The sequence below is a fragment of the Patagioenas fasciata genome, chromosome W (genome assembly GCF_037038585.1).
Source record: "Patagioenas fasciata isolate bPatFas1 chromosome W, bPatFas1.hap1, whole genome shotgun sequence".
Taxonomy (NCBI): Eukaryota; Metazoa; Chordata; class Aves; order Columbiformes; family Columbidae; genus Patagioenas; species Patagioenas fasciata.
Genome location: NC_092559.1, coordinates 2122549 through 2136143, shown reverse-complemented (window position 1 = coordinate 2136143; position 13595 = coordinate 2122549). Strand labels below are relative to the sequence as shown.

Genomic DNA, 13595 nt, shown 5'->3' with positions numbered 1-13595 from the left:
TATTAGGTGAAATTATTCCCCGTGTGTCCAGCGCTGTGTAAATACATACCTTCTTTACAATCTCAAGGGTCGTAAGGTCATTTCCATGCCTCAACCTTACAACCTTATAAAGAACAATCCTAAAGTGAGGCCCTTTGAGCTCTCCTGGATCACAGTGGGTTGTGACTCAGTATCTCCCTCCAAGGTGGGATGCCCCCCAGAGTTGCCTTGCAACGAACCAAAGCCGTGGAGCCATGGGCAAGGACAGATTTCTCGAGTTCTGACAAATTGCCCTTTGAGGAATGTCAATGCATTAAAGTGAGTAGTTTGCTTAACTCAAGAGGGAAATTTTATAGGTGTACATCCATATATATTCCATATACACAAAGCTATAGGTTAGTGTGTGTGAATATATATATTCAAATATTCATGGATTAATGCACGCAAGTATGTGTGTGTGAGAGATGACTGCTCTCAGCATATGGTTTGAGTGTGTGTGAAAGACGGTGGTCCTTAACACATAAGTGTGGAAGGTGAGATATTGTGAATTATTTGTCTCAAAGCTTGCTTGCTAAAATAATATGCTTAAGGCCTGCTTGTTAGAGAAAAATGCTTGCTCACACTGCTTGCTTCATTGGGCCCACTGTAAAGGCCTAAATACAGTGAGTTAAAGTGCAAAATGCATGATCACTGTGAATTGCTAAAACTCAAAGAATGCTTGAAGCTTATGGAAGCTCAAGTGAAGCTCCAGTGATATCAACCACCAACATCCACGACTAGGCCTGCAGTGTGCTCAGGCAACATCCACCACCAACTGTTACGACTTACAAATGTGGCCATCCACCACCAGGACCAAAACCTGTCACCTGGGACCGGCAGACCTGAGACCCGAGCACTGCCAGCACCTACCAGGACCTGGACTCTGATACTGGTATGACCTGAGACCTGCAAACTGCCAAGCGTTATCAGAACCTGAGAGACCTGCAAACTGCTAGTGCTAGAGCTGCCCAGCGACAGGAGAGGACATTTGGATCCCTGGCAGTGACTATCTCTTGCTTTATCTTCTCGCATGCTTGCTTAACTTTACTCCTAATTTCACCTCCCCTTTTTCTTTGTTGCACTAGCTTTAGGTGTGAAAATGAAATAGATTTACTCTGTCTTTAAGCATAAAAATAAGATTGTTTAGTGGCATCTGACCTCGTTTGTGTCTTAATCTCACTCTTAGAATCATTTTTGAACCTTCCTGAGTCCAAAATTGGACTGGGACCCCACAGTGTATGTTTATAGATGTGTATGTAAACTTTTAATCATATACCTCTGTGTGTGCGTGTCTATACATGAGTTTATTTTCTCTTTTGTAAGTACAGTGCGACCCTTGACAGCACAGAAACTGTAATCAAGTGACCGTTTTTAATTATAACAAAACCCACTGAATTGTTTTAAACCATTTTGTTAATCAGCTTTTGATAAAGTGTTTTTAGAAATCATATATTAAACTTGTGATCTACCTTAATACATCCTAAATTGTCACTAAATCAAAGCTGTGTAGCATTCCATTCTGTGCCAGCTCCCCACCCACTGCACAGATCACTTGTCTAGACCATAACGTCATTTTCCCTAGGAGGAGGCCGTGGGAAACCATATCGAAAGCCTTGGAGAAATCTAGGTAGACAACATCCACTGCTTGCCCCACATCAACCAAGCATGTTACTTTGTGATAGAAGATGATCAGGTTTGTCAAGCACGACTTGCCCCCGGTGGATCTGTGCTGGTTATTCCCAGTCACGTTCTTCAACTGACTTGTAATAGCCTCCAGGAGGATTCATTCCATAACTTTCCCAGGGACTGAAGTAAGACTGATGTGCCTATAATTTCCTGGATCCTCCTTTAAGCCCTTCTTGTAGATGGGGGTGACATTAGCCTTCTTCCAGTCTTCTGGGACATCCCCAATCTCTGCCACTTCTCAAAGATTATGGAGAGCAGCCTCGCAACAACATTAGCCAGCTCAACACCCACAAGTAGCTATTGTCAGGGCCCATCGATTTGTAGGGGTCAAGCTCCCGTAATAGTTCCCTTACCAACTCTTCCTTCATTGACAGTGGGTCTGCATTAGCATCAGCCTGGATTTCTGTTCTCAGGGCCTGGGGCCCAGTAGTGTTGGTAAAGACAGAGGTGAAGATAGTGTTGAAAACCTCTGCCTTTTCAGCGTTGTTGGTCCCCTCTGCTGTTTAACAGCTGGCTGTTATTTTCCTGATGTTTCTTCTTGTTTACATACCTGAAGAACCTTTTCTTGTGGTTTTTGACATCTCCGGCCAAATTCAATTTGAGCTGAGCTTTTGCTTTTCTAACTGTATCTATCTCTGCATGCCCTGGCAATGCCCTTGTAGTTCTCAACAGTTATTTGTCCGCTTTTCCACCTCCGGTATGCTTCTCTTTTGGTTTTGAGCAGACTCAGAAGCTTGCAGTTAAGCCAAGGGGGTCTCTTGCTCTGCCTACTTTCCTTACCTTTAAGGGGGATGATCTGTTTTTGTGCTTCCAGGAGAGCTTTCCTGAAAAACTCCCAGCACTCGCTAGCTTCTTTATCCTCCACAGAAGCTTCCCATGGAATCCCTCCCAACTGAACTCTGAGCAAGCAGAAGCTTGCTCTTCTAAAAATCTAAAACCTTTGTCTTAGTACTAACCTTCAGCATGCTCAGCAGGATTCCAAACTCCACAATATTGTGATCACTGCAGTCAAGGCTATCACTAACCGAGATATTACCAAGCAGGTTTTCTTGGTTTGTGAGTAGCAAGTCTAGCAGTGCCTCATTCCTGCTCAGCACATTTAACATTCGTATGAGGAAGCAGTCCTCTATGCATTCCAGCAACTTGATGGATGACATGTGAGCTGCTATATTGTTCTTCCAATAAATGTCTGGGTAGTTCAAGTCACCCATCTGTTGTCTCGAAGCTTACTTAAGTGACTCAAATACTGCTTCATCGGCCTTATCGTCTTGGTTTGGAGGTTGGTAGCAGATGCCTACCGTAAGATCCCCCTTGAAGATGACCCCTGTGATCTTGACCCAGAGGCATTCAAGAGGGCTTCCACAATTGCCATAGTTGGCTTCAATACATTCAAGGTTCTCCTTAACATAGAGTGCAACTCCTCCTCCTCTTCTTCCCTGCCTGTCCTTACAAAACAGCCTATAACCATCCATCATGATCCTCTCATGCTCACATGAGTACTTGTTGCTGCACTTCTGGATAAAGACAAGGCCTCACGGGTGGCATAACTGCCAGTACCAAGTAGAAGCTGCCTACAGGTTCTGCTGTTAAAACTAGCTGGCTGGTGCTTGGCTCCCTGGCCAAGGGATTCGTGCAGCAGAGAAAAGGCCTGGGTTTACTTCGGTTAGCTGTGACGTGAATCACTAACTCCTCAATGTTCAGTGGTCTTCCACTTAGGATGGCTATGGGTGTTTTGTGTTTACATCACAGAAACTCTTCATTTGTTTGCTGCCATTGTGTACTGTCCATAAAAGGAGTCTCATGTATCACTAGAATTTACCCTCCACAAAAAAGCTTGAAAAAATGAACAATATCCTTCTCCTTTCCTTACCCCTAATTTTTCTTCCCATATACGTGCTGGGATTATTTTGTTCTGTGGAGAGAAACTTAACAGTAGTATGTGGAAGAAGAGGGTTTTTTTTCCCCTATTAATTTTGTATTTAAAAATGCAGATTTTTCTCAGAGGATGGGTAGATTCCTGGTTATTTAAGGCTGTAATACACATTTTTTTATTCTTTAAACAATGTAGTATTTTTAAATTTTAATACAGGAAATACAGATATAGCCAGAAAGGCTTTTGGCAATCCCTCCATAATGGTGCTTTGTAGGTACTTCCTTGCTTACATGCAAACGCTGCAGGTGACCCTACTTGAGTGCTTTTTTTTTTTTATTTTGTCATCCCTTCCTGTTATATTACTCCAGGCCCTTTGCTTATCAACCCTGTCTGACACTCCCTCACAGGGCTGCTGGAAACTCCCCCCCCATCATTCCTAGTTTAAAGCCCTCCTTACCAGGTCAGCCATCCCCCCGGCAAAGATACCTTTGCCACGCTTATGAGGTGGATCCCACCTCTCCCAAGCAGATGCTGTTCTGCAAACTGGGTCCCATGGTCATAGAAACCAAAACTCTTGCTGACATGTGTTTTCAATGCCATCCTCCTCACAGCCTTTCCCCTCACTGGTAGGATCAAGGAGAACACCACCTGGGCCCTCATGCCCTTAACTGCCACCTCCAGAGCTCTGTAGTCACTTTTGATACTCTCCAGGTTTCCCCTGGCAGTATCTTTGATGCCCACATGGAAGAACCAGGGGGAAGTAGTCAGAGGGCCAGACAAACTTGGGCAGTCCCTCTACAACATCCCAGATTCAGGCCCCCAGCTGACAGCAAACTTCTCTTGTTGATAGGTCAAGTAGGCAGATGGGTGCCTCTGTCCCCTGCAGCAGGGAGTCACCCACTACTATCACTCACTGCTTCTTTCTGGTGGTCTTGCATGGTTTAGGAGGAGGTGGCCCAGATCCTTTGCTTGAAAGCACATCTGGCTTCTCTTCACCTTTGAGGGCAGTGAACCTATTTTGTAGCTGTAAGCCCTTAAGAGGAAGGCTCCTGCCCCACCTAGTGCCACAAGTCCCCAGCTTCCATTCTTCCACTTCTCCAGAAGTTGCACTTACGTTTAGTATTAGGGGTAGACACTGCCTGTGTCTCTACTGCAGTTGAGGCCTGAGGCTCTTCAAACTGTTGTGTTTCAGAAAAGATCCTATCTTTTTCCCTTTTGTCTTCTCTGATGTTGCACAGCCTGCTCACTTCCTCCCATAACTCCTCCACTTGGTAACACAGCTCCTTCAAGACAGCACACCTCCTTCAGGACAGAGGGCCATCTCTCCTGGCCTCTCCTTGCAACCTGGAAATCACAGGGCTGCATCCACTATCTGAAGATCTGCCTGCATCAAAGCCTCTGCCATAGCAGGGGCAGCTGCTCCAAAACCTGCCAGAGAAACTACCCTGTGGTGTATCATCACCATAATTGAAAACAGGCTGGTTTGAATTAAAAGGAGAACCCCTTCTTTGCAACTTTTTGTATAAGCTGCTGTACTGGACATGGCTTTTATAAAGGCCTCTGCCTGGCACTTGCTAAGCCAGTGCTTGACCCTCCCTAATAAGGCTGTAGCTGCAACAAAGGCTCCAGACACTCTGGGTCAAGGGCAGCTGACCAAGCTTGTTAGAAGCTACTAGAGCTTCTTTGGGTCCACGCCCTTTTAGCTCCCCTTATCTGACAGCAGCAGGAAACCTCAAGTTTCTTAGAGGTTTCACAGGGGGTTCCCTGATCATCCTGTACCCTATCCCCATAAGATCTAGAAGCTCCCAAAGAAAAATGCAGAGATCACTGCACAAACTGCTACACCTGTTTTCTGCTTCTGTTAGCTGTGTCCCTCCTTCTTTTCCCCAACTGCTGAGAGTGATGTCATACAGTATGGAATATTCAGTTCAAGAAGAACAGGGAACTGCTGGAGAGAGTCCCACACAAGGCAACAAAGATGAGTAAGGGAGTGGAGCATCTCCCTTATGAGGAAAGGCTAAGTGAGCTGGGTCTCTTTAGCTTGGAGGAGAGTGAGGCGTGACCTTATTAATGTTTACAAATATATAAAGGGTGAGTGTCATGAGGGTGGAGCCAGGCTCTTCTCGGTGACAAACAATGGTAAGACAAGGGGTAATGGGTTCGAACTGGAACACAAGAGGTTCCACTTAAATTTGAGAAGAAACTTCTTCTCAGTGAGGGTATCAGAACACCAGAACAGGCTGCCTAGGGGGGTTGTGGAGTCTCCTACTCTGGAGACATTCAAAACCCGCCTGTACACCTTCCTGTGTAGCCTCATCTAGGTGTTCCTGCTCTGATGGGGATTGGACTAGATGATCTTTTGAGGTCCCTTCCAATCCCTGACATTCTGTGATTCTGTGAATATCCCTTTGGTCAGTTTGGGGGCAGCTGTCCCCTCCCAACTTCTTGTGCACCGTCAGCTTACTTGCTGGTGGGGCAGAGTGAGAAATAGAAAAGGCCTTGACACTGTGCAAGCACTGTTCAGCAATAGCTAAAACATGGGTGTGTTATCAACAGTTTCCATCACAAATCCAAATCATAGCACCATTCAAGCTACTATGAAGAAAATTATCTTTATCCCAGCCAAAACAAGAACAATCTCTGCCCCTTATTCCATACCATTTACATCATGCTCAGGACCCACACTATCCAATATATCCTCATTAACCATCCTTCCATTCTCTCCCACAGACATCATTCCCTTAGTCTATGGACCACCCATATAAAATGTCCATTGAGTTAATTTAGTCCAATGAATTTGGACTCCATCCGTTATGATGGTTGCTCAGGACAGGAGAGGTGGTGTGTTGTCTGGAGTTATTGGTTCATCTCATGTTGGATTAGTTCATGAAGGACTGTATCCCATGGGAGGGACCCCACACTGGAGCAGGGGAAGAGTATGAGGAGGAGGGAACGGCAGAGATGAACTGTTCTGAACTGACTGTAACCCCCATTTCCCATTCCACTGCACCACTCATGGGACAGGGCACAGATAGAAGAGTTGGGAATAAAGGAGCAAAGTTGAGCCTGGGAAGAAGGGATGGGGTGAGGGGAAGATGGTTTTAGTTCTATTCGTAATTGGCAATAAACTAATCTTCACAGAATCACAGAATGGTTGGGGTTGGAAGGGACCTCTAGAGATCATCTAGTCCAGCCCACTTGCTAAAGCACAGGAATGCATCCAGGCAGGTTATGAATGTCTCCAGAGAAGTAGACTCCACAACTTTTCTGGGCAGCCTGTTCCAGAGCCAGCTCTGCCACCCTCAAAGTAAAGAAGTTTCTCCTCATGTTTAGATGGGACCTCCTATGCTTCAGTCTGTGCCTGTTGCCCCTCATCCTGTCATTCGGCACCATTGAAAAGAATCTGGTCCCATCCTCTTGAAACCCATCCTTGAGATATTTATAAGCATAAATAAGATCCTCTCTCAGCCTGCTTCCTTTCCATGGAAGAATTTAGCATTTATTTAGAACAGTTGGTCCAGAGAAGTAAATTCTGGATACAGACTAATTTCACTCAGTAAGTGCTCTGTTAAGAGAAAAATATTCTTCCCTGGCAGGGTGACATGTGGGGCCTAATTTTAAAATTTGTCTTTAATTATCCCAGACCTGTGTACCTGTTACAGATATAATTGCTCTAATTACACAGTTTCCCTGTGTTATGTCAGAATATCCTTTCTTGTTTTAAAAAAGGGACAAATTGTGTTTGGTTATTTTCTTTTTCATTTGTTTGTTGGCAGCTGCACACAAATGGTGTACATCCAGTATGTAAAACGACTCTGGCACCTTCCATAAATTAGTTGTAATTTTCCAAAGAGACAGTTCCAGAATATCAGTTGGTTTACTTACAGAAATTATAATTTTTCAACTCATTAGTGTGTGGAGGGGTTTCGTTAGAAGGAAATATGTTGTTGAATTAGTCAGGCCCAAAGGAATCTCAAGGCCACTTCGAGAAGCTGAGAACAGAATCTGCTGTGAGAAAGAGGGGCGTTTCTTCATTAACAGGGCCTCAGCATGGCGTGAGTCATCGGACCTATCATCGGTGGGGCTCCAGCGTGTGGACTGCCCATGATACTCATTTAGCGAATCCATGCTTGGAGCGTGGACTTGTGATTAGAGAATAGTTGCGTATATAAGGAGACATGTTTCTGTAATAAATGGCTTTGCGTGATTCACATTGAATCGGAATGCTGAGTCCTTTATCGTTCCAACATTAGTGCTATTACTTTTTGCATAGATGGTAATGATATTAAGCTTCTCTACCTGATGAGCATATACGTGTCTAATTCTCTGAGGTGGGTTCTATGGTCATTTGCAAATATTTCTGTACCATCTATCTTTGTTGAGAAGCTGTCTTTGATTAATAATATTGTATTTCAATACAAGCTACAGAGAAGAGTGTTTATATTTAATAGGCAATAGCATTAATTTAAAGTTGGGGAAGGACAAGTAATCAAATTGAATAACAGAGGTTCTACATGCAAGGTGCCATTCTACCTCCATACCCTTTATGTACATTCAGTTTAGTTTATATCGGTAGCATTTCCAACCCTTTAAATAATCCAGGGTTGGTAGGGGAAAATTCATGGCTTAAAGCCACCATACCCTATCACGTGCAAGTTTGGCGACTCAACACCAACTCCTACTTTGCATTGTCCATAAGAAGGTATATAGTAGTTCATTTTCTTAAAGGAACAGTATTCTATATCCATGTGTCAAATCTTGTTTCCCTTGGAATTTTTGATGGTACTGCCACTGGCTTCAGTGATGCTATGATTTGCCTATTCCAGGTCATTTAAATGAGTTGAACTTACTCCAAGTTTGTATGAAGATCCTTCCACGAATCTGGAGGTAAGGCCTTTCATTTTCCAGTCTCATATAGATGCACTGGTATGGAGCCTCAGTGGAATAATCATGACCTTCAGATAAGCAAGTGTTAAGTGACTGCAGGATCAGGACACCTTTTGATCTGAAGGAAAACACCTTCAGAGGATCTTACCGAAACAGTTTGATTGAATATCTACTCTGTCCTCTGTTATATTTTTAATTATTTTAGACACTACAAGTAAATAAACATAACTTTTCCCTGCAAACTACATTATGAACCTAGTGAAATGTGTGTGCTCTATATTGCAGTAGCACTATTGCATTCACTTTCAGAGGAAAATATATGATGAACCTTTCTGAATGACATGGCATGTTTACTCTGGTATGAATTCAGCTGAGGCCCTTTTCTTTGTGCCCTTCTGTGCAAACTGCTGTGTTTGTTGGCTGACTGTTATTTGCACTTTGGTGAGTCTTGAAGGGAGCAGGGAGAACAGGAAAGAGGACTGGAAGACATTACATATTTGCTCCTTCAACCTACTCTATAGATATAGGAATAGCTAACTTTAATAGTCAAGAGTACTCCTATCAAAACTCAAGATTTTGGGAGGGTTTTCTTATCACAAAGCATCAGTTATTTGGCAGTAGCATTTCTGTACCATTTAATTCTTGAAGAATCTCAGAATTTGTTGCGCTAATGGTATAGCAGTCTTAATTTCTAAAAATGAACTTACATTATGAGAAAACTCAAGCACTTCTGTTGATTTATCACAAAAACAGAGTATCAAATTCTCTATTTGAAAATATATACATGTCACAAAAAGACATTGTACTGGATCTGCCTGGGAATTTTCTTCATAGCAGCCCATATGGTGCTGTGTTTTAGATCTGTGACTAAAACAGTGTTGATAACACACCAATGCTTTGGCCATTGCTGAACAGTGTTTGCACAGCATGGAGGCTTTCTCTCTTTTTCCCCAGTCTGCCTTCCTCCAGGGAATAGGCTAGGCATGGGCAAGCATTTGGGAGGAGACATGGCTGGGACAGTTCACCCAAACTGAGAATATTCCATGCCATATAAAGTCATGCTCAGCATTAAAAAATGGGTGTTTGATCTTTCCAAAGTAGCCATTGCTTGGAGACTGCCTGGGTGTCAGTCTGCTGGTGGGAGGTGGTGAGTGATTGCTCCTCCATCACTTCTGGGTCTTTTCCCTCCCTTACCTTCACTTAATAAACTTTTCTCTTAACCCACGTATTTTTCCTTCCTTTTTCTCTTCTAATTTGTCCCTCATCCTGCTGTGAGGGGAGTGAGCAAGCAGCTGGTGGGTGTTCAGTTGCTAGCCAGGGTCAACCCACCACAGACACATAGAAAGCTTTAAAGAAATAAGTATGAAGCTCAGTAGGACTTTTTCCTCCTAAAAATTCTATTAATTCATTCATTTTCAGATTTCAGACTCTCAAAAATTACTGCTTGACTTGACTTTAACACCAACCCAATACATATCTTTGCATATAGAATTCAAGCAGCCTTTCCACAACTTAAAAAACCTAATGACAACTAATGACTACTAGACAGTGTTACATGTCAAAAAAGAGAGACTTATATAGTACCATAAGCCAAGAACAAAACACTGTGTGACATCTGCAGTGTGATTCAGAAATCACCTTCAGCAACAGCAGTGCTATGCACACACACACAGAGACACACACACATCCCTGCATTGGGAAGACAGAAGCACGACACAATTTATCTGTTGTTTTTTGTTTTGTTTTGGTTTTTTTTTTCTCTGCAGGTGTCTGAAAACACTCTCCTTGACACAAAACTGGAAGAACAGAAAAGGCGATGAGGAGGAAAAAAGGATGGGTAAAGAGTTAGCAGCAGTCTGCACATAGAAGAGGGAGCATCTTACCCTGGCTGGCCAATGGGGATAACCTTTCATCTTAGCAAAGATCAAGTCTCCAGGTTTGAAATCTTGGTTCATGTTTTCACAGCGATGTGACGCCTGTTGCTATGAGATGAATAAGGTCGGGGGAGGGATCTGCACCTCCTTTTCCCGCCACCAAGGTGCTTCCAGCCACTTCAAAATCACACTGCCAGAGATAAAAACACCAGGGGATAGGAAGAGGATACCAACAGAGTGCTCCAGCAAGGGTAGCCCCCATCCTATGTCATTACCCTCCCTGCTCACCTTCTGCCTAAAAGAGGAATACTGAAACCAAGCTCCCAAATACATCTACACCTACATCTATGCACATGCGCACACACCCCTTCCTAGCACAGACACCACCCAACCTCATCTCTGACCCCCAGAAACCCCTCTCCACCCATGCGCAGCACCCCCCAACTTCATCCCAACCTGCTTACATTCATACATGTGACTTTCTCCCCTCTGCTTGTGCTCTCTCACTCCCCTTCCCCACACAATCAACATCACACACATGCATATATTACACACTTTCTATCATATACATACATAAATATGAGATATATATAGATAGATATATATATATATATATATACACACCCTTCCACTAAAGCCTCCCTGAGACCAACAGTGTTCCCACTGTACCATCTGGCCCCACTCCACACGTATGCGCACGCGCCAGAACAGAAAGAGGGGCGGTGATACAAAATTTTGCTTGCCCTTCCCCCATAGCTTCAACCATTGCAATCTATTCTCTACCACATTCATGTTCAATCCCACAGTTCACTTCGGCCTGCAGTAGAAAATACCACTATGCTTTCTCTCCCCCTCTACAAAGCTTGTTGATACTAACCAGAGCAAAAAGAAAACAGAAAAAAAAAAAATAGAAAGAAAAATCAACAAGCCCTGCCGAAAGCAATTTAATTCCTTTCTGTATGGGCATGTAGAAGGCTAAAGGGGAAAAGAAAGAAGTGATATTGTCTTCCTGCATTAGAGAAGGGAAGGAGACCCTATTTTGTGTTCTACCCCTATAGAGCAGATGAAATAGTTGATTCCTTCTTTCGTGGCTGCTGCTTGGGGGCGGGGAGGGGGAGGGGGTATCTGTCGCAGCTGCTGGGAATGAAGGAAAGAAAAGCACTTCCATGGAGGAAGTGGTGATTGTGTTCAGGCAAGGCGGGGGGAAGAGACAGTCAGCATGTACTAAATACTGTAATGTTCATCTAGTAACTTCTCTATTTCAGACAGTGTTTGTGGTGTAACGGCCTTAGCAACTTTGAGCTGCTTGCACAGGCAGTTACCTGAGAGGGAACTGCCCCCGGACAGAAGCTCACAGGCAGCTCCTGGCAACAACTGTGCAGAAACAGAGAGAAAAGTCTGCTGAGAAGCACTGATTCTGGGCTGCTGGGGAGCGGGGGAAAGGTTTGTTCTGGCTGAGGTGGCTTCATCTTGGCTTCAGGAGTCTGTGTCATTTCTTCCCTTATATATGTAAAGCTGTGTTCCCTGTTTGCCACTTCTGAAGGGCAATGGTTATTGCTAGTGATAGTTCAGGTTGGCAATTCACCTCTACTTTGCAAGTACACTTTTGGGGCACTGAGGACAAAAAAGTAACAGATGGTTCTGGGGCTGTTTGTAAGAGACATCCTCTTCAAAGCAGAGTATAATCAGAAAACCAACATGAAAATGTATTGCAAGCTTTCCAAAGAATGAAAAGCAAGAGAGAGTCAAGGACCAACTGTAGTTAAGCAATTACTTTTCATCCAAACATTTTATGCAGTATAGAATACCATTTTTTCAGAACTGTGTGTGACTAATTCTGCTAGTATTACATTTCATTAGCTGCAGTCTGGTAATTACAGAGCTTCATGACTTAGGTCTTCAACCCTTTTCATCAACTTTTTACTTGCACATGCTTCAGGATGTACTACTGATATTTTTGTGTGGCTAGAAAGTTACTCAAAAAGTTGCACATAGTTTGTCCAGAAATGTGGAATGCCTATGTTTGCTCCACTATCTCAAAAGTAAAATATACTTGCTCAGGAATCACAGAGCATGACATTGTTACAGATCATCTGAAATAATGTTCTTTATAATCAGTATGTGAGCCATCACAGGAACAACCACAAAACACAGATGCAATGCAAAGAGTAAATTCATTTTTGTTACCTCACTTATCTGGAGGATCTCTGAAAAAATACACATAAGCACTCAAATAGAGGTACAAGCAGGGATGCAGGCACTGCAGAGCTCAGCCCTTACTGGAAGATCAACAAGCCTGCTGGTTTCACCTGTATATTAGGGATTCACGCAGGTGCAGTTTACCACACTGCTTTGATCTTTGCCTGCAGGAATTTCAAGGATGTTTGATAAGGTGCCTTTAAGACTTTTTTTTTCACAGGCCTATGTTATCTAAACACAGAGGTTCTACTTGTCAAGCACACAGGGCTAAAGAGCAAATAGTATGATTTATGTGTTTCTCTATACCCCAGCTGCAGTTGCTTGAGCATATTTACAATTCTCCTCCTCGCCAATCTTTCATTGTATTCCCACATCAGGGAGGGAGAAAACTGAAATATGTGTAAATATGTGAGGAAAGACTTGAGATGTGACAGTCAATCCTGACTCTGGAATTTCTAAATTCTTCTTGGCGCTTATCTCACATGATGTTCTCATCACAGAATCACAGAATGTTAGGGATTGGAAGGGATGTGGAAAGCTCATCCAGTGCAATCCCCCCATGGAGCAGGAACACCCAGCTGAGGTTCCACAGGAAGGTGTCCAGGCGGGTTTGAATGTCTGCAGAGAAGGAGACTCCACAACCTCCCTGGGCAGCCTGGGCCGGGCTCTGCCACCCTCACCAGGAAGAAGTTTCTTCTCATATTTAAGTGGAACCTCCTGTGTTCCAGTTTGTACCCATTACCCCTTTTCCTATCATAATGTTATTTAACTACAACTAATGGCATGGTCAAGTTTATTTTTGTGGAGGCAAAAAAACCCCTCCTGTCCTTAGCTGTTGCAGAGGAGTGTTTAGATCACTTAAAGTGCAACTTAACAGAGTTCTATGGCAAGGTTCACTCTATTACTTGCTGCTTGGAGGAAATATGCCAAGCAGAATCAGGTGAGAGCTGTTTTAGAGTGATTTCTATGGGGACAGGAGATACAAAAGGTTAGAGGGAGACCCCCCCCCCATTGAGTCACAAGGTTCAGAATGGACCCCCTTGCTTTCTAAACTCCTT

The 13595-nt window shown here is 43.5% G+C and overlaps 1 protein-coding gene across 3 annotated transcripts in view; it reads right to left on the bottom strand.

Annotated features, from left to right (window-relative positions):
• The window catches only part of LOC136114587 (lens epithelium-derived growth factor-like), a 167450-nt gene extending 156433 nt beyond the window's left edge, over positions 1 to 11017 (bottom strand). For all 3 annotated transcript variants that reach the window (XM_065859960.1, XM_071801648.1, XM_071801649.1), the window contains exons 1-2: positions 10963 to 11017; positions 10348 to 10528 (exon numbers count right to left, since the gene is read on the bottom strand). In XM_065859960.1, coding sequence (XP_065716032.1) covers positions 10348 to 10419 — 72 coding nt within the window. In that variant the 5' untranslated portion in view covers positions 10420 to 10528; positions 10963 to 11017. The remainder of the gene's footprint in view (positions 1 to 10347; positions 10529 to 10962) is intronic.
• Positions 11018 to 13595: the final 2578 nt, after the last annotated feature.